The sequence below is a fragment of the Micrasema longulum genome, unplaced genomic scaffold, assembly GCF_059751315.1.
Source record: "Micrasema longulum isolate JH-2025_06_02 unplaced genomic scaffold, ASM5975131v1 h1tg001659l, whole genome shotgun sequence".
Lineage (NCBI taxonomy): Eukaryota > Metazoa > Arthropoda > Insecta > Trichoptera > Brachycentridae > Micrasema > Micrasema longulum.
This window is the reverse complement of record NW_028278838.1, coordinates 5,329-31,937: the sequence shown is the minus strand read 5'-3', so window position 1 is coordinate 31,937 and position 26,609 is coordinate 5,329. Positions and strand designations below refer to the sequence as shown.

At 35.3% G+C, this 26,609-nt stretch overlaps 1 protein-coding gene across 1 annotated transcript in view; it reads right to left on the bottom strand.

The window, feature by feature from the left end:
• fus (epithelial splicing regulatory protein fusilli) overlaps positions 1-19,852 on the bottom strand; it is a 98,951-nt gene extending 79,099 nt beyond the window's left edge. Inside the window, exons 1-3 of the mRNA XM_088237157.1 lie at positions 19,710-19,852; positions 18,432-18,514; positions 14,666-14,811 (exon numbers count right to left, since the gene is read on the bottom strand). Of these exons, the coding sequence (XP_088093283.1) occupies positions 14,666-14,741 (76 nt within the window). The 5' untranslated portion in view covers positions 14,742-14,811; positions 18,432-18,514; positions 19,710-19,852. The remainder of the gene's footprint in view (positions 1-14,665; positions 14,812-18,431; positions 18,515-19,709) is intronic.
• Positions 19,853-26,609: the final 6,757 nt, after the last annotated feature.

Here is a 26,609-nt window from a genome sequence, read left to right as displayed (position 1 = left end):
ATGCTCTCCCAGCAGAAATGCGAAACTGTAAGAGTAAAGTGATGTTTCGGTAAAAACTTAAAACCCACTTGTTCTCTAAATCATTTGAATAAAACCGTAGCATAACAAAGTTAATTGTTTTAAAGTTGTAATTAAATTTATTTCCTTATATAAATACTTTGTAAAGCGCCCTTGAGTTATTATATTATAAAAATGGCGCTATATAAGTTATCCATTAGAATAATAATCGGGATATTGAATGTATTATAATTTGGAGTTTTGTCCAGTTGGGAACAAGATATTAAAAAAAACTAGTAAGTACAGAGCAATTCATGAAGTTGTTCACAAGTTTAAAAATAAATAATTGACTTTTCTATGTTAGGTTTGTAAAACGTAAACCAACATGAAATATGTGTACTATAAAGGTTTATTTATTTATTTCATTATACGTCGTTGGAGTGCCGTGTCTATTTATTATACGCCAGAGCTCAAAACTCAGCATAGTATTATTTCAGAAAACAAAGTATAATTTGGGTATAATTATAATTAAATGTTCAAAAGAAGCGTTTTACGAAATGCGTAATTAATATGCAGCTAAATATGACATGCGTCAATAGTTTTGAAACAAATTACTATCCCTCGATGCGCTTAATTAGTGTTCTTACCTGTCGAAATTTAGTAACAATTCCGTAAACAACATGTCAGCTGTAGCCTTTAGGGAAATAGTATTATCGGATATCGTTCACTATTTCTATGAGTGTAGCCATTGGCAAAGAGACACAATTACATTACTTAATTATTAAGCAATACATAGGCGCCATCTTTACGTTGGTAATTAGATAATTAAATAACAAATTTGTCGAATTCGTCGCTATTAAACAAAGGAATTTAATCTAATAAATGTGTAGTTGTATTCGGTGTCAACAACACAAATTGTGTCCGTTTTTTTCCAAATTTAAATTGAAAATAAGCATCAAAAGTAAAACTAAATGGTAAAGCTAACATATTACAACAGAGATGAGGAACATTTTAGAGAAGGTACTATAGAAGTCTAGGCATCTATACATCTCATTGGCTGGTTTAAGTAGCCACGTTACATGAAGGTAAGGTGATCAGATTTACGCTTCAGGTACCAGTCCAGGGGGGACTATGGAAATATTATGAGTGAAAACACCCTTTTTTAAATGAATATTTCTTATCAACCATGTCGCAAATCGAACCCAAGACCTTTGCATGGTAGGCAGACGCGCTGACCATTACACCACGAAGCCGACAAGTAAAATTAAAACAGTTAAGTATTACAACAGATATGAAGAACAGGGCTTGTGACCTGCCATTGGGTGGTTTAAGTGGCCACTTTACACACTGTAACATTCACCATTCTGCCCTTACCATATTTGAACATCTATATTCCTTCAATTCTTTCATCTGTTGATGTTTGTGAAGTTAAAGAGCTGAAACCTTTATTTATGCGGGTGAGATTCATCTCATTCGATTATTTCACCTACATACTAGGCAACGCCTGAAAATTTATTTTTTTCAATTTCTATACTTCAATGATTATTTTCATGCAATTCAATTCATTGTCAAATACTTTTTTGTTTTTATTTTGTATTGCATGTATTTTTTTATTATTTGGCAATAGACGCTGTATTTCACCACTGAACCTGAAAGCTTTCTTTTACACTTATTTTACCACTTTATCACATTTAAATTGTACCGCAATTTTTTTTCGTGTTATGTGCCATTAATATATTTTTGCAATGTACATAAACGTATTAAATAAATAAATTGAAATTGAATTTAAATATTTGATTATTGGTGTTTAAAATATTTATCTAATATAAAATCGACCTAAGGATTGATGATTTGAATAACCGAATGATTCGAGTAGGTACAACCCTAATTCGATTCACAGTTTATTTTTGACATCTAGTTAAAAAACCACGCAAATGGTTCGCATAAAAACATTAAAATAAAAATATTTGTTGGTATTAGGTCGAATTTGTTAACTTTAATAAAAATTAAAAACATTTCAACACAATAAAATAAATTTACTCGACGACTAGCGAGCCTGTGGATAAAACATAAAACTATAAGGTCGGTAAAACAGTTTACTGTATCAGTGCATAATTTTGCCGATAGATGTCGTTTTTTCTGACATTTCTACGGATGTCAATAGCGTACAAACACATCAAGAAATTAATTTTAAAAAATCTAAATAAAAGCATTAATGCTTGCAATTAATTCACGTAAATAATAATTATTATGGTTAAATATCAAAAAATTACAATTTGTTTATCTACTACGTACATACTTAGGTAATAGATTTCTCTGGATCATGTCTAGTCTGCCTAACTAGGTAAACCTCTTTTGAGGCAGACATTCTTATGCAAAAATAAACAATAACATGAATACCTACTAGTTATCTTTTTATAGAGGTATTCAATATTTAAATAACCATTTATTATTTTGAATGTTTTTGATTAAGTTTTCCGATTTTTCTCTACCTTAATCCAGTAACCATTTTTTTCAAATTTATTTAATTGAATTCGGGTCATGGTTTTATAATGTTCGGGTAACATTAAAATAATTCGCCATTTTACAAACGCAGAGCACCGATAAATTAATATACATCACAAAAACAATATTGTGAGGTCCGAACGTTTGTAGACCAGGATTTTACACTCTAGTGTAATAAAATTGAAAATAATATATATATTTCAAAACGCATTCGGGGTTCGAACTGCCGCTAGGGTCGAAATAAATACAAATTATTGCATTTGCAAAATAGTAAAGAGAATCTAATACAAAAAAGTAAAAAATAAATAAAAATTACTATGCCGACTGCTTTTCTTGACATTTGGCTTGCCAACCGCCGGTTAAACCAATGAATAGCATGATAAATAATTAATAAATATTAACAAATTACAACAGGGATGGAGAACAGCTTAAATGAAGGAATATGGAAGTCTAGGAATTTACAGGGCTGACCTGTCTTTGGCTGGTTTAAGTGGCCAGTTATTCTCCATCCCTGTTGTAATTTGTTAATCTAATGACTCCCGAGGGGGTGAAATCCAGTCTTTTGTCTACAAACATTTGGACAAACTCAAATGTTGTAATTAATAAATAAATGAAAATAGCAGTTTTGGAATATTTTCTATACAGGGTGTTATTTAACCCCTGTCACATCCGAAACCACGATGATCAGTATGGGCAAGAAAACATATTAGCATATTTAAAAAAATATTTAGAACGAAGAAAATTTGTAAAAATAAAATGTTAAAAATATCAAATGGTTGCTTACTTCTGCGGGGGAGAAGCGAGGGGAGCGCGGCCGCGTGGATAACGGTGTGTCAGACTCTCCCCTCCCACTTCTCGTTTCACTCCTGCAGAAGTAAGCAACCATTTTTTTAAAAATTTTATTCGTTCTAATAATTTATTTAAATGTGCCATATGTCTTCTTGATCATACTGATCATCATGGTTTCGGATGTGACAGGGTTTAAAGAACACCCTTTAATTACACCGGTAAAATTAAAATATGTGATTGCCCAGCAGGATTATACGTCGCGAAACGTAAATATTTAGACATTTCATATTAGGTGTTCACGGATGTTCCATTGTGATCCCGAATACGATAAACAAACATGGCGAGAATTTGTTTTCACGTCGTTTATTAGCACGTCGATAGTTATTTGTGATTGATCTACAGGAATCACTATGGCAAGTGCATCCAATGAGCAGATTTTCTGGCCGCGGAATATAGGAGTTGCGCAAGGCCGAGATTCTTTCGCCGTAGTGAACACCGTCGTCGGGGCACCTGACAAGGCGCCGCAAGAAGAAGAAAACGCATTCGTGTGAAATAATTTAAGAGAAATTTATTTTGAAGCAAATCGGTGAATGTCATTACAATTTACATATGAATAGGTATTACAACACAAATGGGGAACTTTTCGGGAAAAGTAAAAAGGTTCAACAGGTTTAAGACCTTATACCCGTGTGCAGAGACAAACCTTAAGGTGAGGTAGGTACATTCTATTGTCTTCACCTCCGGGTTATTCTATGCACATGAGATTAGAATGTACTTTCCTCACCTTGAGTTTTGTCTCTGCATATGTGTATTACTCATCTTTATCGCATTGGAAAAATGAAGACAAGATCTGGGCCTCCATTATGATGGGAAGAAAATGACGTCATACCTTCTTCTGACTGTATAGTTAAGATAAATTCTCTCTAGCGATTACGAAGATACACTACCGACCCCCCACCTTCAAGTTTTGAGTAGGTACATCGATACAAAACAAGGGGAAGCGTACGTCACGGTACACATATCAACGCACTTAAATGACATATCTTCAGTGTGACGTCATAGTTGAAGATAAAAGTCTAGATATACTACCGATACCCCCACCGTCAAGTTTTGATGTAAGTACATCGGTTTCAACCGACGGGTCTAGAACCCCTCGATACGTTTATCTGCTCATTAAAAGTGTTAAAAATTTTGTTTCACCGATAAATTTTTCCTTTAATTATGATTTTATAAAAATTTTAATCGTTTTGAGGTTGGCGCTTTTTTCTTAAAAGCCTATCAAAAATATGAGAGAGAAAGTAAATTTTGAAGTCGAATAAAATTCTGACACGACTGTCAGTTTTAAAAACGAGAGACAAGATGCAAAAATAATGTCGCTAGATTTTGCCCTATTAACATAAAAGAGTATCTAGGCGTTAGAAAGTTGCCACTGTAAAAAAAATAATTTAGTAATCGTATTTCTTGCTTCGGTATTTTTTACATCTTTCTCGGATAACCTATCGAGAGTCGGACTCGTAAATGCTCAGTAGATAAATACAGATGATCGTTAAGCATACCGTCATAGTAATTGTCAAAAGTCATTTAAAAATCATTTTCAAGCGAGCATTTTTTGCTTGAATTGGGATTTATTGGAGTTTATAATCGCTTTGAAGGGGGCAGTTTCTATTACAGAAGCCTATTTAACCTATTTTTAGACACTAGATTCGGAGATCGTGCTTTTGCCGTTGCCGGCCCCTCTGCATGGAACCAATTGCCTTCAAACTTACGAATCATCGACAGTCCCAGTCAGTTCAGATCCCAACTAAAATCTCACTTCTTTAGTTTATCATACCCTCAATTTTAAATCAGAAAATATAATATGTCACTTTAGCTTAGTTAGAATGCAAGTTTAAATATACAATTGTTCAGTGTGATTTTTCACAAAAATGGCGCTATATAAATCAGCCAGATATTATAGTTTGATATTAGTTAATATTAGGACATTCTTATATTATAATGTTTGTACTATTTTAAGACCAAATAAAAAAAAAATAGTATTCCTCTAGATCTTGATCCTGGGGTGGTATTCTGAACGCAAAAGCGCGCATAGAAAACGCATTTTTAACGCGTATTTACGTACTAAATACACGCAAACAGAGCGATCTCTTCGCGCGCGATTCCGTTAAGAATACCAGCCCTGTAGCTCGATCACAAATAACTATCGATGTGCTAATAAGCGACATAATAACATTTTTTCACCGTGGTTGTTTATCGTATTCGCGATCACAGTGGAACATCCGTGAACACCTAATATTCTAATATTAAATGTCAAAAAAATTACGTTTTGCGACGTATAATCCTGCTGCGCAATCACATATTTAATTTCACCGGTGTAAATATGGAAAATATTCCAAAACTACTATTTTTATTTATTATTTATCACGCTATTTATTGCATTTAGCCGACAGTCGCTAAGCCAAATGTCAAAAAGAGCAGTCGTTATGGTAATTGTAATTTAATTTTCACTTTTTGTGTTAGATACTCCTTACTATTTGACAAATGCAATATATTGTCTTATTTTTATAGTAAACGCCGATTTTTCTCCAGTGAACTGCATTTATTTACGAGGGAAACAAAAAACAAACCGACACGAGCGTTGACTTAGAGATTACACACGCGTTGACTTATGACTGCGATAACTTAAGTATTTTTACTATTTAAATCTATTTCAACAGAGAGGGAAAAAGCTTTTGAGAAGGGAATATGGAAGTCTAGGCATTTACAGGGCTTATGACCTGTCATCGGCTGGTTTAAGTGGCCACTTTACACACTGTGTAACATTCACCATTCTGCCCATGTTTGAACATCCACATTTCCTCAACTCTTCCATCTGTTGACTTTTGTGAAGTAAAAGAGCTGAAACCTTTATCACGTGGGTGAGATTCATCCAGGTGAACCAAATCACCTACTAGGCAACGCCTGGAAACAATTTTTCCAATTTGTATACTTCTTCTTTTACCAGGTAGTAATTCAACAATGTTTGATTATGTCCAAATGCTTGCAGACCGGCTGGATTTCCTCCCTAGGGAGTTGTTCGTATTTAAATCTATTTTCTCACCCACGTGATAAAGGTTTCAGCTCTTTTACTTCACAAAAGTCAACAGATGGAAGAGTTGAGGATATGTGGATGTTCAAACATGGGCAGAATGGTGAATGTTACACAGTGTGTAAAGTGGCCACTTAAACCAGCCGATGACAGGTCATAAGCCCTGTAAATGCCTAGACTTCCATATTCCCTTCTCAAAAGCTTTTTCCCTCTCTGTTGAAATATATTTAAATACGAACAACTCCCTAGGGAGGAAATCCAGCCGGTCTGCAAGCATTTGGACATAATCAAACATTTTTACTATTGTTCATTGTGATCGCCGAAATGCTTAACATGTTTTTAAGCACGTCGATAGTTATTTGTGATTGAGCTACTGGTGCCGTTAAATATTTAGTCAAAGTTCACTTGTTTTTGTGTTTGGTCTCTTATATTGGTAATTCCGATTTGATTTCGACATATATAAATAGTCCAGATCTTGTCTCGATGTCCCTTATGTTTGTCAATGCTTCTTTCTTTTTTCTTTAAATGTTTTAAACTACTCTTTTATTTGTAATATTTAAACCTTATAAATTGTATACATGGACAATGTCCGTTAATAAATAAATAAATAAATAAATAAATAAGGATTATTGTTTTTCCAAAGATACTTCAGGGGCTCAATCACAAATGACTATCGACGTGCTAAGTATTTGAGCGATCACAACGAACAATTATGAACACGCTGAAGTTATCGCGGTCGCGTTGCAAAACGCCAAACGCCTTCAAGAATTGTTTAGTTTAATAGCTTTCTCAATTTGACTCAAAACAAATAAATAGCATGATAAATTGTGACCAAAAAATTAAACTAAATTATTATACTTACAGTTTAGGAATATTCTCCATATTTACAAGGGTAAAATTCAAATATGTGATTGATTATGCGTTGCAAAACGTAAATATTTTGAATTTTGACATTTAATATTAGGTGTTGCCAAGCATCAAGTTGAGGTATGACAATATTAAAAAAATATAATAATCCCGATCGATAACTTCCACGGATGTTTCATTGTGACCGCGCATACGATAAACACGCCGCTAATTAGCACGTCGATAGTCATTTGTGATTGTGCTGCAGGTCAAATCTCTAACTCAAATCCGATCTTTCCCGCATGAGATAAGATAGAATTTTCTTTAGAAAACCTCGTTTTACATTGCAAAATAATTGTATCTAAGTAAACCATCGCATCGCCTGACGCCGGCCACCCATTGTACGCGGCGCGGCTTGCATCACACAATGGCGGCATTAATTCCACATTGGAAACATAACTTACGATTGTGCATAGCATTGTACCGTTCAAAGTTTAAAGGAAGTTTAGACCTTTGACACGAGAACATATAGTTAGGAAATCCAGAACCGGAATAAGGAAGGTGCTACCCGATTTTTAAACTAGTTTATGGTCAAATTAAAAAATCTCAAATGACATTTTTGGTTGACGCATTAATCCATTTGGTATGTAAGACAAAATGACCGGCTTCATCGCTTTCACGACATCGTCAGATTGATCAATGACATTTTGTGTACTTAAACCAACCAATGGCAGGTCATAAGCCTAGACTTCTATATTCCCTTCTCAAAAATGTTTTTCCTCTCTATTGCAACACTTTTAAAAAAAAAAACTGCATTTTTTCTACTACATCTCTTCGTCTCAGAACGTCCCGACAAGACCCTAGCAAAATCTGGCAACCCTACGCAAGTCTAAAAGCGTCAAACGTCAAAGTAAGATGTTGATGACCCTATCTCCCTTAGTAGATTCACTACATTTTTTAATTCTTAAAAGCATTTTTTTATATATTTATTCTGCTTGTGTAAAAAATTGTAATATAATTTTACTAATGACTTTTAACCCTTTGTTTTTCCGAAATCATAATTCACAAAATCACACTCACGAAGGATGGGGCACTAAAAATAAAATAAAATACTTAAACTCATTAAAATAGCATTATTTATTAAACTCATTAGTTAACCCGAAGAAATTTTTTTGATAATGATCCTTAAGATAAAAATAACTTTATTTAATTTACTTTCATATAACTTTGAAATATCTATCCTTACCTCTGTTTTGTATAAATACATTGAACTCCTTAATAAAGATACCAGTCTCGAAGATGTCGCGAAAGCGATGAAACTGGTCACTTTATTTTCCGAATTTTTGGATTAAAGTATCACTCGTTTTTTGATTTAAATAATAAATTACAATGAACTTCCATCAAGAATTTTCACTTACAAACTTGAGTGTTTGAGATTTAGTTGTTGAAGGGTTTATTTTTGAAAGTAGGACAAATCGATTTATTGCCTACGTCATAGTGATAATGACATTTGAAAGCCGTGAAGTTTGCTACGCTTCCAAGACTACACAAGGCCACGTTTCGACAGCTGACTATGACGAGTGACCGGTAGACCTGATCCTTGTGAAATCATCGTTCACCCAAGTGAAAAGACCTTAGAAATAAATCATGAATCGATAAATCGAAGCTAAACACGTTTTCCGTAGTCATTATTGTTACGAAGAAACGCCAGAGAGTTGGAAGTATAGAGGACGACCCCACCGAGGGCAGCATAATATTAAACATGGGCAGAATGGTGAATGTTACACAGTCTGTAAAGTGGCCACTCAAACCAGCCAATGACAGGTCATAAGCCCTGTAAATGCCTAGACTTCCATATTCCCTTCTAAATAATGTTTTCCCTCCCTAGGGAGGAAATCCAGCCGGTCTGCAAGCATTTCGACATACTCAAACATTGTTCAATTACCCGGTAAAAGAAGAAGTATAAAAAAATTGGAAAATTGTTTTCAGGCGTTGCCTAGTAGGTGATTTGGTTCAGCCGGATGAATCTAACCCGCATAATAAAGGTTTCAGCTCCTTTACTTCACAAAAGTCAACGGGACGTTTAAACATGGGCAGAATGGTGAATGTTACACAGTGTGTGAAGTGGCCACTTAAACCAGCCAGAGACAGGTCATAAGCCCTGTAAATGCCTAAACTTCCATATTCCCTTCTTAATAATGTTTTTCCTCTGTTGCAATAAATTGACATTGTTTTTTAATGTTTACAAACTTTGAATCGGGTTGTGGTCCTGTGGCTAGTGTCTCGGACTCACGGACCAAAGGTCTGTGGTTCGAATCCCACTTTACCCTAACTTGATTCCCATTTTCTAATAGTGAGTTATTTACAACTCGTTGAAAATGGCCCTCAAAATTAAATATTTGGGTAAATCATAAGAACGCAAATATTTCTTTTTACAAAAAAAAAAAAAACGTAAGTTTAATTCATTTAATTTTTTCCCAGTTATTTCTTTTTACTCGATTTTGGGTGGTATCAAAATAATATTAACTGACATTAATTTTTTTTTAGAAATCGCATTTATAAATAAAGTGCACCCCTGTTGGTGAGAAAAGCCGAGTTTGACATTTGCAAAAACAATTCTATATTTGAAAATGAATTATTTTATGTTACGGAATTCAACCATAAACAAGTACCTAGGTACCTACTAAAATTCAATATTTGAATATTCATAATTTTTAGTTTTGGAATTCAATCATGAACAAGTACCTTGGTACCGGCTTATCAATGAAAAGTCTTTTTCCAAGGTAATAGCAGGCAAGCCAACGTTCGGGCAGGACTATGTCTGTCAGATCCGCTAGTTAAAATATAAATTATACAAATTTAGTTACATACATAATCAAAAAATAGTTTCATTTAAATCAATAGAAAAAAATAAAAAAAACATAATTGAAATGATAAAAATTGATATATGGTTTCTATAAACTCGCTCTTTACTATATTAAAAAGTTAGTGTAATAAATAATATGCCAATGCCAGTGAGTACTAAATTAAATAATACAAAAATAAATAATAAAAAATTTCAAGATACATAATAAGCAAATGAAAGAATGGAAGGAAAGCAGTAGCTCAATCACAAATAACTATCGACGTGCTTAAAAACATGCGAAGGATTAGAGCGATCACAATGAACAATAATGAACATGCTTAAGTTATCGCAGTTATAAGTCGACGCGTGTGTAATCTCTAAGTCAACGCTCGTGTCGGTTTATTTTTTGTTTTCCTCGTAAATAAATACAGTTCACTGACGAAAAATCGGCGTTTACTATAAAAAAACCAAATTATTGCATTTGCAAAATAGTAAGGAGTATCTAACACAAAAAAGTGACAATTAAATTAAAATCACTATGGCGACTGCTTTTCTTGACATTTGGCTTGCCAACCACCGGCTAAACGCAATAAATAGCATGATAAATAATAAATAAAATAGCAGTTTTGGAATATTTTCCATATTTACACCGGGGAAATTCAAATATGTGATTGCGCAGCAGGATTATACGTCGCGAAACGTAAATATTTTGACATTTAATAATTGGGTTTTCACGGATGTTGTTGTGATCGCGGATACGATACACAACCATGGTGAGAAATTGTTATCGCGTCGCTTGTTGGCACGTCGATAGTTACTTGTGATTGAACTATGAACTGATTAGTCAATTTTCGCTCTTCTCGAAATTTTAAAAGATTGACAACTTTGTCCCTATTGATGTGCAGCAGCCAATTGCAAACTAACTAATTACTAATTATCTTTCACGTTCTCTGGTAGTAATATGACATTGCTTATTAAAGTTAATTTACGCCGTAATTACAAAGAAAAAGTTATTCAATATACCAATTACATCGGCCAATGTCACCGTCAGACATCATGCTTAAGATGGTTGACCTTATAACCAACTGTCGTGTCAGTTTTTGAATATAATTGAATAATGTATTACTTGAACAAGCAAATTCAAAGGAGATTGAAATTGCAATTATTCGTTTTAATAATGGCATTTAATTTCGTGTCAAGAAATGACTGAAATTGATGTTTCCTTATATAATAATGTTAGTATGTTGATTGTAATTTTAGGATCGCGTCTATTTCTGTGTCGCGATTATGAACGCTATCTTCATCTGTATATATCGAGACGATACACATAACTTCTGTACTATCTGTATCTACTTCGGTATGTTCTACCTTATTGTCATCTCGACATCATATGATCGTAACAAACCAATGAATGACCCCGAAAATTTAGTCCGCGTTTCTTACTTCATTAACATAAAAAAAAAAACTAATTTATATTTTCAAAAACTCCAATAAATCTCAATTCAAGCAAAATATGCTCTGAACATGATTTTTTATATGACTTTTGACAATTACCAAGACGGTATGCTTAACGATCGTCTGTATTTATCTACCGAGCAATTAAGAAGCCTGCTTCTTTAAAATCTCGATACGTACACTCAGGAAGAGAGTAAAAAAGAGACGGTATACTTAACTTCTGTATTATTTGTATCTTACCTCGGTATGTTCTACCTACTTTTAATATCGACATCATATGATCGAAATAAGCCAATGAATGGTCGCAAAAAATTAGTCCGCGTTCCCAACGTCATCAGCATTTAAAATAGTTCTCATTTGTAGTTTAAATAGGCTTCTGTAATAAAAAGTGCTCACTTCAAAGCTATTATAAACTCCAATAAATCCCAATTCAAGAAAGAAATGCTCGCTTGAACATGAATTTTGTACGACTTTTGGAAATCACCCAGACGGTACGCTTAACAATCGTCTGTATGTATCTACCGATCGACTACAAAGCCGGCTCCTTTAACGTCTCGCTCCATACACTCGGAAAGATAGTAAAACAGATGAAAAAAATACAATAACTAATTATTTTTTTTACAGTGGTAACTTTCTAACGCCTAGACAATCTTATATGTTAATAGGACGGAACCTAGCGACATTATTTTCACATCTAGGCGTTCGTTTTATAAAACTGACAGTTATGTCGGAATTTAATTCGACTTCTAAATTTACTTATTTCTCCCTCATATTTTTGATCGGCTTTTAAGAAAAAATGTGCCAATCTCAAAACGTTTGAAAATTTATTTCAATCATAATTAAACAAAAAAATTGCTCGGTGGAACAAAATTTTTGACACTTTTAATGCGTAGATAAACGTATCGAGGGGTTCTAGATCCGTCGGTATAAACCGATGCACTTACATCAAAACTTGATGGTGGGGGGGTCGGTACTATATCTTTGTAGTCGGTTGGGACATTTTTATCTTCAACTATGACGTCATACTGAAGCTATGTCATTTTAGAGCGTAGATATGTGTACCGTGACGTACGCTTCCCCTTGTTTCATAGCGATGTACCTACCCAAAAGTTGAAGGTGGAGGGTCGGTACTATACCGTCGAGGTGAAAGTCTTCTTCCCATCATAATTGAGGCCCTGCTACTGTAAGATTAAATTAGTCAACACTTTAAAAAAAATACCTGCTTGTGGTTAGAAAAACAATTAATGAACAAACAACAAACCATCACGCCGTTTCCCCGTAGGGGAAGGCAGAGAGGATAGAACGCCATAACACTCTATCTTGGCATACAGACCTCGCTTCCTCTACATTCATACATCTTCTTATGCACGCACGCCGATTATTCCTACTTTTGACATGTCCATCTTCAAGTATTTGATGGACTTGATCGTGCCATGTCTTTCTCGGTCTTCCTCGTTTTCTGCATCCATCAACATTTGCTTCGTAGATCCTTTTAGTCGTTCTTCCGCTGTCCATTCGCTCTACATGTCCAAACCAACGCAGCACCCCTTTCTTAATTCTGTCAATAATGCATGTCTCAGCCTTACACACTTCACGGATCTCGACATTTGTGCACCTATCATACATCGTTTTACCACACATTCGCCTGAGGGATCGCATTTCGACAGCATTCAACCTACTTTCATCATTATTTTTCCAATTCCATACTTCGCTCCCATACATTAGAGTTGGAACTAGAACTCCGTTGTGAACTGCTAGTTTAGCCTCCTGCGATAAACATTTGTTTGCCAAAGTAGATTTTAGTGCACCGTTCACCCTGTTCCCCGCACTCACCCTCCTTTCAATATCTTTATCGGCCTTTCCGTCCCTAGTAAACATACTTCCCAGGTACACAAATTCTTCTACCTGATTCAGAATATCTCCGTTCACGCTGATCTCACATTTAGTTATATTTTCATCCCTTTCAAAAACCATCACTTTCGATTTATCAACATTCATAAGCAAATCGCTTTTCTTGCATACCTCGTAGACTTTTGTTACTAAGAATTGAAGGTCTTCTTTGCTGCTAGCAAGAAGCACGGCATCATCCGCATACAGAAGACAGTTAACAGTTATACCATTCATTTTTGCTCCCATTCTTAAATCTTTCAGTTCTTTCATACAGTTATCGATGTATATGTTGAACAACCATGGTGACATTACACATCCCTGTTTGACTCCTTTCGGAATATTAAACCACGATGTGAATGACCCATTCACCTTCACACATGCTGTGCTGTCCTTATACAGTGACAGTGACGCAATAGCCCTTGTCAGGTTACCATTTACTCCATACTCCGATAAAACCTTCCACAATTTCTCTCTGTCAACTCTATCAAATGCCTTTTGCAGATCGACAAATGCGCAGAAAAGTTTCTGATGTTTAGCCAGGAACTTTTCTGTCATATTTCGCAGAGCAAATATTTGATCCATACATCCTCTTCCATTCATAAATCCACTTTGTATATCCCAAACTCTATCTTTAGTCACTTTTCTTACTCTCTCAATCAGTATTCTGCCAACAGCGCTCAAAAGGCTGATAGCTTTATAGTTTCCGCAGTCCACCCTAGAGCCTTTTCCCTTGTATAGAGGCATAACAACAGCTCTCCTCCAATCAGGGGGAGTGTATTTCTCCTCTAAACATAGGTTAAAGAGCTTATGTAGTTATACAAAAATTATTTCTCCACCCGCCTTTATAAACTCTGTGGCAATGTTATCATAACCTAACAATTAATGAGATTCTAATAATACCTTTAGTACATATTTTCCTTATTTCATTGGCGTCAAGTGATCGCATGATAGATGGTATAATATTGTACTTGTACAATCGTCGATAGTTTATCTTCGTAATCGCTAGAAGGAATTTAAGAAGGTATGACGTCTTTATCTTCCCATCGAAATATTAATTCCAAAAGTGATTTTACACTGCAATAATTCATTTTTCCTTGACAGGCATCTAAATGTTGAGACTGATCAAAAACTTACCTGACGGTGACAGGTGGCCGAGACGCGCATCATTTGGCGCTAGTAATAAGCACCATCGAGGGTAGGTTTTACGACGATGCTGATCCCTGTTACGTCAAATATATTTTTAAAAAGGATACAATCAATGATGGCCTTGATCGTGAGGTCGTCTTGGGGTAGGGGGTCCGAATAGGTGCTCAGGAAGTCCTTTTGCATGTCATGAAATCGGCTGTAGTAAGCGGGGAGGGGTATTGAACAGGCGCACGCTTGCGGATGAAGACTTTGCCTGAAATAATAAACATATTACTCAACCTCAATATCAAATACATAGATGGCGCTCCAAAACGCGCTAGCGAAAGCTTTCCTTGTTTCATGACATATATACAAAAACCAAAAAAATGCCACCGATATGGATATTCGCTAATAAGCGGAATGGGGAATGTTGTAGAATTCTACATAAAAGTGGCCACTTGAACCCAACCTATGACAGGTCATAAGCCCTGTAAACGCTCGAATATCCATAATCTTGAAACAAAAAATTCTACCCATCTCTGTAGTGATATAAATAATAACATATTATTCGTTTAGTATTTTATGAAACAACAAATTATATATAATACTAGCGGACCCGACAGACGTTGTCCTGCCCGAACGTAAGGTACATGCATAAGGTACATTTTTGGTCTTAGGAAATATGACCACATTTCTGGTTATCGTAGGCAACTGAAATGGCTCAAAATTAGACAGCGGAGAGACTATCACTCCCTCTCACTTCTGTTCGATGTACTTCGTAGTCCTAACGCTCCTATATACCTGCGTGAAAAATTTCAACGCTTATCAGTTCATGGTTTACCTCTTCGTTCTTATTCTCAAGGCACTCTCTTAATACCCATCCACTATTCCTCTTGCTTCTCTAACTCATATAGTGTCCATGCGGCTCGACTGTGGAATCATCTCCCATCCACCATCAAAGATGTTGAGACGTTGACTACATTGAGATAATAATTTAAATCACTTCGGAAGAAACATCTCCTTTCTCTTCCTTAATCTTTCCTCCTTTCCTCCTTTCCTCTTTCCTCTTTTTTTCCTTTTTCCCATTGAGTAATAGTTTTGATTTAAGGTAATTTATTACGTTTATTTCTATTTTAATATATCTTTAGCTTTTTAGTCTTTTTTCTATTGAATATGTTCTGTAACTTGAATTATAAAAGTAAAACATTTATTTTATTGGTTGGTTGGAAGAAATTGCCATTTGACATTAAGCCCGCCAATGTACAAAATAAATTAAATAAATAAACGTTGGCATGCCTGCTATTAGCTTGGAAAAAGACTTTTCATTGATAAGTAGGTACATAGGTACTTGTTTGTGATTGAATTCCAAAACTAAAAATTGTTAATATTCAAATATTGAATTTAAGGAGATACTTGTCAATGGTAGAATTCCAAAACATAAGATTTAATTTTTTCAAATACGTCATTCTTTTTGCAAATGTCAAACTTCGTTCTTCTCACCAACAGAGGGATGCATTTATATAGGAATACGATTATTTAAAATGTTTTTAATGTCAAAGTAAATATTAATTTAGTATTACCAAAAATCCAGTTAAATGAAATAAATGGGTTGAAATTATGAGGAATTTAAGGAAAGAATCTGGTTAACAAATTACAGCAGGGATGGAGAATAGCTTAATTAAGGGAATATGGAAGTCTAGGCATTTACAGGGCTTATGACCTGTCATTGGCTGGTTTAAGTGGCCACTTTACACACTGTGTAACATTCACCATTTTGCTTATGTATAAACATCCATATTTCTTCAATTCTTCCATTTGTTGATTTTAGTGAAGTTAAAGAGCCGAAACCTTCATTGTTGTCAAAAGATTCATCTGACAGAATTATTTCACATACTAGGCAAAGCCTGAAAACAATTTTTCAATTTTTAAACTTCTTCTTGGACCAGTTTGTTTCATTACAATATTTGGGTTTTTTCAAATGTTCGTAGACAAAAGACTTGATTTCACCCCCTCGGGATTCATTAAGATTAACAAATTACAACAGGGATGGAGAATACCTTAAATAAGGGAATACGGAAGTCTAGGCATTTGCAGGGCTTATGACCTGTCATTGGCTGGTTTAAGTGGCCACTTTACACTGGTTGAGATTCGCAAAAAAATAAATGCTGTTTTTAAACATTCAAAAGCAAACTTTTTCATACAGAAAAAAACAACATCCTTCCATTTTTTTGTACATGCATTCTCCTCGAATGTAACCCTGGAAGATCTATGAATAAAACATTTATGCTCCTAACTTCTTTTTTACATAATAGATCGAAGATTTTAATATCTACGAACACGCGCAGCGCAAAGATTTACATTTCTCTGAAAACCACGTAAATCGATTAAGCCGTGTAGGAGGAGTACGTACAGAGGAATTATATATATATATATAAAGATGTATTTACTTATATAGGATAACGCCGTATGCACCTTGTCAGTACCAGCGGAGGAACTCATAAAAGCGTACCCGTAAAGTTTTGCTTTTGACCTAATAAAATCTGCTTAGCCGAAATCAAGTTAGGGTTTTCACTAGAGCCCGCCCAGGGCATTGCACATTGAACGAACCTTTCTGAAACTTTTAGATGTAGGTTCTGCAGTGCAGATGAGGAAACACCTATGCACATTCTATGTGAATGTGATGCTTTACATTATACAAGGAGCCTCATCCTCGGGGGACCACTGGTCAAACCTGAGAATGTTAAAGAGCCCGCCCACTTCCTAATAGCCTGATACTTTACAAATCAAGGCAAAAACAAAATGTAAACTCTTGCCTTCCACACAGTAACCAAGGCTCTTAGACCTGTAGCCCAATCACAAATATCTATCGACGTGCTTAAAAACATGCTAAGCATTTGAGTGATCTTAATGAATAATAATGAGCATGCTTAGGTTATCGCAGTCATAAGTCAACGCGTGTGTAATCTCTAAGACAACGCTCATGCCGGTTTGTTTTTTGTTTTCCTCGCAAATAAATACAGTTCATTGGCGAAAACTCGGCGTTTACTATTAAAAATAATACAATATATTGCATTTGCAAAATAGTAAGGAGTCTCTTATACAAAAAAGTGACAATTAAATTACAATTACTATGGCGGCTGCTTTTCTTGATATTTGGCTTGCCAGCCGCCGGCTAAATGCAATAAATAGCGTGATAAATAATAAATAAATAAATATAGCATATTTTCACCGGTGAAATTCAAATATATGATTGCGCAGCTGGATTATACGTCGCGAAACATAAATATTTTGACATTTAATATTAGGTATTCACGGATGTTGCATTGTGATCGCGAATACGATAAACAACCATGGTGAGAAATTGTTATCACGTCGCTTATTAGCACGTCGATAGTTTTTTGTGATTGAGCTACAGAGTAGTTTCCCATTGCCTTTTCTAGTGGATTTTGCTTGCTTCCCTTAACTGGTTGGTTCTGGTTTGGAGGCACCCGAAACTCGCCTTTCATCCTCTCGTTATCTGCCGTGATTACATCGTTATGACTGTGGTCCAATTGCCCGGGGTTCGCGACGTGGACGCGACATTTAATATTAGGTGTACACGGATATTCCATTGTAATCGCGAATACGATTAACAACCATAGTGAGAAATTGATATTACGTCGCTTATTAGCACGTCGATAGTTATTTGTGATTGATCTACAGATCTCTTAGAGCGTATTTCAATAAACTGTCCCGTAAAGTCAACGTGCAAAAAAAATATTACGAATGACAAACGGCATAATAACCCTGAAAAAAACCGCACTACAGATTCGTCGCACTTGCGGCACTCCACACAAAATTTTGTCGCGCTGCTGACGTGCAGCGACGCTGCAGTGCTGTTTGACCTAAACTCACCTAAAGGGCAGCTGTCCATTTGTGACTAGGTGAAAGTGTGGGGAATCCGGATCTATCTGTAGTGATCTGATATATCTGTCGAACTGCAAAAAAAAAACAAATATTAGAAAAATAATTAAGAAATATATTAATTTTTTATTTTTGAATGAATATGGAAGGAGGAAGTCTTTAAAGAGATTTTTTTGGCTACCATTCTTGAGGTTTTGGGTTTTGGGTTCGATTTCTGGTAGGGCGGACGCAAAATATATATTTTTGATTAACATATTACAACAGAGAGAAGTTAAACAGCTGAAAACACAAACATCACAAACACGAACTCACAAACATCAACAGATGAAAGAATTGAAGGGCTATAGATGTTCAAATATAGGCAGAATGGTGAATGTTACACAGTGTGTAAAGTGGCCACATAAACCAGGCATTGACAGGTCATAAGCCCTGTAGATGCCTAGACTTCTATATTACCTTCTCTTAAATGTTCTTCATCTCTGTTTTAATATGTTAATATAAACAGCTCTCCAGGGAGTCGAATCCAGTCCTTGTCTTCAAAAAATTGGACAAACTCAAAATATTTTTGATATATTTTTAAGATGTTTTGAGTATGTTCAAATGTGTGCACAGGCTGGATTTTCTCCCAAGGGAGTTATTAGGATCTAAATTTGTTGCAACAGAGAGGGAAAACATTTTTGAGAAGGGAATTCGGAAGTCTAGGCATTTACAGGGCTTATGACCTGTTTCAACAGGTACAAACGAACCTAATAAATGTCAATCCACTAGAATTTAACCGTGCCGTTTAGATAAAAACGATATTTGTGAAATATGTTTGACCAAATCCAACAAATACTTAAAGATGGATATATCAAAAGTCGGAATAATCAGCGCGCGTGCATGAGAAGATGTATGAATGTAGAGGAAGCGAGATCTGTATGCAAAGATAGAGTGTTGAGGCGTTCTATCCTCTCTGCTTACCCTTACGGGGAAACGGCGTGATGGTTTGTTTGTTTGTTTTTGCTTTGCTGGTGTAGCGAAATATGATATGTGAGGTATCCGTTGAATATCGCGCGTCTGGTTTGTTTATTTGGAAATTCTTGTACTTATGAACAGACGTTGGAGTAGTTATCCGGATATCCGGAACATAAACGCTAATGCTCCGCGTGATTTCAGGGTTGTCAATAATACCACGCAACAATCGAAAGAAATGCGTAGTTGAATACGCATTTCTTCTGGTCTTCAAACTGTTGGAAGTTCTATTATAATTAGTATTATTGAATGATTTACCTGTAGGATGACAGCGGCTAGGGGTTGCCCCGCCCTCCTGACGAGTTCGTCCGTGAGGGCAGAGCCCTGCAGGACCTCGGGCCCCAATAGTGCGGGACCCTCTTCCCCCTCGGGGGGCCGAATGACATATTGTTCCACGCCAATTATCTGCAAATAATATTTTATTTTTATTAGGAAAAGTAACATAATCTACATTAACAAATAAGTGAAAAAAAAACATAAAAAAAGGTTTCACGGCTAAAACGGGTTCATTCTTTTCTCCTGAATAAGTTCAATAAAATTGAATATTTTAAATTATAGTCCTTAAAATATAGCTTGATTAGAATGACAGTTGTCAGCAAAGGTGACGCGACATAACTTTGTGGTAACGTCTAAGGAGTGATTTGATTTGTAGTACATAATGGTACACATTAATCTAAACGACTACGACACGGTACAAGTCCCAAATACATAACATCACACAACAACGACTACGACACGGTAAAAATTCTAAGTACCTAACGTAACACATATTCATACACAAATAACATCAACCCTGATGATGGACGCTGTAACGCGATCCGAAACGTCGGTAGAGAGTACGAACGACACACGGCATAATAACCCAGAAAAACTTATTGTGCATCTTAACGGCCGTGAAAATCTAAGAAGTTTAGTCTTACGCTTAGATCAGCTACATCTACGTCGAAAGGAAAATTTATTATACCTCTACGCAAACAGCGCACTAAATTCGGAGAACATGCATTTGCGGTCGCAGACCCTACGGCATGGAATGCTCTCCCAGCAGAAGTCCAAAACTGTGAGAGTGAAGTGATGTTTCGGAAGAAACTTAAAACCCACTTGTTCTCTAAATCATTTGAATAAATTCTTAGCATGTGGTGACAGAGTACATTATTTTTCTTAAATTATAAAGTTAAAATTAAATTTATATCTTTATATAATCACTTCGTAAAGCGCCCTTGAGGTATTACATTACGAACATGGCGCTATATAAGTTATCCATAATTATTATTTTTATTATTAAGAAAACGTAATTATTTGCCAGGGCCAATAATGACACATTACCATAAATCAATTGCGTCCGGTACAAGAACAATGCTAGAGAAGCTACTACCTGGAAAAAAACCCTATTCCTTAATATTTTATCCTAAGCTTTCATTTTTGTATTTTACTCGGAATAATTCCTTACTCATCAGATCTATCAAAACATGTATTTAAAAATTTAAAGTTTCGAATTAAGAAATCTATTATAAGTGCGAACTTATTTTGTCCATGGGGGCATATTACATGCTAAGATTAGCAATTAACAAATTTTATTATTTCACAAACAATAATACTATGAGGAAAAAAAACTGAAAGTAGTTTAAAGATTAAATTAAAATTAAAATCATTAAAAACACCAAATTAAAAACATGCTCTAAGTAGTTTTCAAGGAAAAGCAATATTTTAAGTAACCCAAAAACAGCGTGTAAAAAAGTTACGTCAAAGGTATGTAATCAGTATTTACATAAGAGAAAGTTGTATAAGAAATTTAAGAAAAACATACAAAAATTAATTGAAAAATCAGAATAAAATATTCAACAAAAACATTAATATATCATTAATATTTGAAGCACCAACTTCGTGGTTATTGGATTAAAAGTACTTCAAGTTAAATAAAATATTAAAATTAGACAGCTTGGAAATCTTATATATTAAAAGAGCTATACATAATAAGAAGAAAATAATTAATAATCAAATAAACAAAATTTCCTTTAGTCCACTCCTGTCTAGTTTTAAATATCGTATCCATCTCGCGTTACAGTTTCCATTTGTACAACAGCAACATGACAAAAATAATTAATTTATTAACTCCACATGTTTTCTCCGAGATCTTAATATAACATTGAATCTTCACACATCTGGTGAGAAGGTCGGACATAATAATTGTCCTCATTTTGAAGAGATTCTCATCTTTACTGGTTGAGCGACACTGGTAAATGGCGTATATTTTGTGGGGAGTTTGATCCGCATTTATTTGTTCAGCTCACTTTTTGCGTTGTCTCACAACAATGCACAGAGCGTAACTGGCAACCAATAAAGGCACAATTTTCTGTATAATTAAATTATTATCCTTTTGTAAATCTTTGAAATACATTGAGTATTGACATTATTTTATTTTAAAAGAAAATCTGGTCATTTTTTACACTCCTCACAGAAGGACGTTGCACTATTTAATCATATTTAAATAGACAAATTAAGCTTAATGATGTTGCCATAATGTAACATTTAGTAAGATTTTCAAAATGGCAGCCACTCTGCAACCAGAGTGCAGATGGCAGCACTCTGCGACTTTAGAGTCGAGTTGTGTTCCTGTGGCTGGTGTCTTATTAGATGCTTAGCTAGGCTATTTATGTGTGTTTTTTAACAGACATAAATGCAGAAATTTATCGCAGGAGGCTAAACAAGCAGTTCACAATGGAGTTCTAGTGCCAACTCTAATGTATGAGAGCGAAGTACGGAATTAGAAAAATTATGGTGAAAGTGGGTTAAATGCTGTCGAAATGCGATCTCTCAGGCGAATGTATGATAAAACGGTGTATGATAGGTGCATAAATGTCGAGATCCGTGAACTGTGTAAGGCCGAGACATGCATTATCCACAGAATCAAGAAAGGGTGCTGAGTTGGTTTGGACATGTAGAGCGAATGATTCAATTCAATTCAATTCAATTTATTTATTTTAAATATAACATATACATTACAAAAATATATTCAATACGTACATATTATAAAAAAGAAAAAAAAATACACGAAAGAGACTCATGTCAAAGTAGTCGAAGAATCCTGCTCCGGAAAACCCCTTCGGATACATGGAACAGATCAATATCCAGAGCAATGTTGTTCAGCATAGCGGTAGCCCTTCCAACAGGCATAACCATAGGCAGGTTGGTCCTGAATATCGGAATATGAAACAATCTATGCTGACGCTGTCTTAAGCTAGGGTTTCCTAGGACAGCGGTGCCCGTATCTTAACGGCCGTAGTGAACGGTGATGCGGTGGACAGCCGTCGTAGTGGTGACTAGAGAGTGGTTTTATTTTTTAACGGTGTTATCAGCACCATTTTTATAGGAAACCACTCTCTAGTCACCGTTACGACAGCCGTCAACCCCATTAATGTTCACTACGGCCGTTAAAATACGGGCACCGCTGTCCTAAGAAACCCGAGCTTTAGGTAATTATCAGGAACATACAAACCAATGCTCATCATAATTTCAGAATTATCGATCATACCGCGCAACAATCGATAAAAATGTGTAGTCAAATACACATTCCTTCTAGTCTCTAAACTGTTGTAGCCAAGCATACCCTGGAGAAACTCGGTCGGATGATCAGCGAAAGAACGGCTAAAAGGATCTACGATGCGAATGTTGATGGTTGCAGAAAACGAGGAAGACCGAGAAAGACATGGCACGATCAAGTCCATCGAATACTTGAAGATGGACATGTCAAAATTAGGAAAAATCGACGGCGTGCGTGCATGAGAAGATGTATAAATGTAGCGGAAGCGAGAAATGGCGTGATGATTTGTTGTTGTTGTTGTTTTTTTAACACGAATATTAAAATTTCGTAACGTAAAAAGCGTAAACCGAAGGACGGTAATTGGATTTCAATCGAGTGATTATATAAATAAATAAATTTAATTTCAAGTTTTTTAATTTGTAATTAAAAAAAACAATGTACTTTGTAACCACATGCTAAGGGTTTATTCAAATAGAGAACAAGTGGGTTTTAAGTTTTTTCCGAAACATCACTTCACTCTCACAGTTTCACACCCTTGCGGGGAGAGCCCTGCAACCGCAAATGCGCGTTCGCCGAATTTAGTGCGCTGTTTGCGTAGAGGTATAATAACTTTTCCTATCGACGTAGATGTTGCCGATCTAAGCGTAAGACGTCTGTCAGCTAGTTCATCTGGAATGCAGAGTTCCCCTAGATATTCTGGAGCAAAGCTCTTTGTACAAAAATAACTATTCAATCATGTTTAAATAACATTTTTAATTAAATATTGTTGATAAATTCACCTGATCCATGAAGAAGTATAGAAATTAAAAAAATAAGATTTTCAGGCGTTGCCTAGTATGTAGGTGAAATAATCAAATTAGATGAATCTCACCCGCATAAATAAAGGTTTCAGCTCTTTAACTTCACAAACATCAACAGATGAAAGAAATGAAGGAATATATATGTTTAAATATGGGCAGAATGGTGAATGTTACGCAGTGTGTAAAGTCGGCCTCCGTGGTGTAGTGGTCATGACGCTTGATTCACGCACGGAAGGTTCCGGGTTCGATTCCCGGTGAGAACACAACAAAATTAAAATGTGATTTTTCTCAAGCCTGGGTGCTCTGTGATGTAATTCACCACTGTAATTAGGCCTCCTGGCCTGTTGTGGTGCAAAAAAAATATAGTGTAAGTGGTCACTTAATCCACCTAACGACAGGTCATAAGCCCTGTAGATGCCAAGACTTATATATTACCTTATCTTGAATGTTCTTCATCTCTGTTGTAACATGTTCATGTTTAAATTGACAAATCAAGCTTGATGTTGTTGCCATAATGTAACAAGTAGTACGATTTTCAAAATGGCAGCCACTCTGCAACCATTTTGCCCGCATCTAAGTAGTCGTGTGTTACTAGATGCTAGCTGAGGTTTAAGTTCACTATCCATAAAAACTACACTGGCACAATAATAAGCGACATGAAGGTCACAGGCTGTAAAAAGTACGTCTCGAGACAAGTTGGTTTTTATGTCATGTCAACAGATTCCAAAGGTCTACTCGACATTAGATGTTAGACTAAAGGTTCGTTATTGACGCTGCTCTCGTCTGAGAGCGAAGTGCAATGATTTCGCCAGCAGGCAGGCTTAATGGCAACATTGAGTATTACTATACAAAAACTGATAGAAACATGATCAGAAAATAATGTGTTACGTTACTTGAGGGTATTGGGAACAAATCTCTACTAGAAACATTGGGATATAATATACAGGGTGTTCTTTGAACCCTGTCACATCCGAAACCACGATGATAAGTATGGGCAAGAGAACATATTAGCATATTAAAAAAAATCATTAGAACGAATTTTTTTTCAAATAAAATATTTAAAAAAACAAATAGTTGCTTTTTCTGCAAGGGAGTAGTGAGGGGAGCACGGTCGCGCGGTTGGCGGTGTACCAGACTCCCAGGAAGCAACCATTTGTTTTTTAGAAATATTATAGTTTTTAAGATTTTAGTCGTTCTAAAAATTAATTTAAATGTGCCAATATGTCTTCTTGCTCATGCTGATCATCGTGGTTTCGGATGTGACAGGGTTTAAAGAACACCCTGTATAGAGATAACACTCCGTACAAACCCGAGCTAAAAAGTTGTCCCCGAAGGACAGGCATTGACCAGCGGAGATAGGAAGTACCATCACGTCGACATCGACAAGCAAAACAAATCCAGTCCTTGTCTACAAAAATATAGACAAACTAAAAATATTGTCGATAAATCCATCTGGTCCATGAAGAAGTATGGAAATTGACAAAATAAAATTTTCAGGCGTTGCCTAGTATTTGGTAAAATAATTCAATTACACGAATCTCACCCGCATAAATAAAGGTTTCAGATTTTTAACTTCACAAACATCAACAGATGAAAGATTTGAAGGGATATACATGTTTAAATATGGGCAGAATGGTGAATGTTACACAGTGTGTAAAGTGGCCACTTAAACCAGCCAATGATAGGTCATAAGCCTTGTAGATGCCAAGACTTCTACATTTACTTCTCTAAAATGTTCTTCATCTGTGTTGTAATATGTTGACAAAACAAATAGTTCAGTAAAAAGCACGGACTGTTTACATCGGTCAACTGTAAGTTCTATTCAGTAAGTCGCTGCCTTTTGCATACGCGTCACCTTTGTTTGTCGTTTCGCTTTACGCCCGACTAACTAAGCAGGACGGAGACAGGAGATAACTCACGAATTGTAACATATTAATAAGACATTTTTTGACATTAAAATAGCTATTTCAAACAAGTATTGATTTAGATAAGAACATTACTTGCCAGTGACAGGTTATACCATCGCCATTCCAGATCGATTTGGGCAGTATCTTAGCGTACACGTAGGCATTTTAGTAATTTCGAGGAGAAAAATAGCTGGCGAACGCTCGCAACAGACTAAAATCCGTTCCATCAAACATAGTCCAATAGGCCGCAGGTTGAGGGAACATATTTTTAACGCTTATGTTTACTCAAGTTTTATACCTCAATGACTAAAAACGGAAAATTGTGTAAGTAATTGATGCCAAAATAAACTACATGAAAACCTACCTACCTCAATAATAGCGTTATTGAAAACCGTTTCTAAATCTTGCGAAAACATTTCAATTATATTACTTGAAATTACAAACTAAGCGTTCTCCATTGAGTTGGTGAAAAATAATTCAAAATCTCATAATTCTTTTTTCAGAAGTTTTTCGCAAATTTCTCAATTTTTTATCTTTTCTTCAAAGGAAATTTTTAAGTAAGCTTCTAATACACTCATATACAAATTGGTTGAAAACTTCTTTCATTGACATCTAACCCTAAAATACTGTTGTATGATAAAAGTAAGAAAACCATACATGTTTATATACATAACATACAAACGATCACTGAATCTAATTCAATTATAAACACCTCTCTCCCGCTTCTACTCCCACCAGGTCAACTATTTACCATTGTGTCGTTCTACTTTCCTTTTTAATTTTTTAATTTATTTTATTTATTAAAAGAAAACAACAGCCATAACAAAAAAAAAATATTTACAAATAAACCAAAATTATAGGCCAATTATAGTTTTCTATACATTACTGAATACAATGTCAAAAAGGAAGAAAA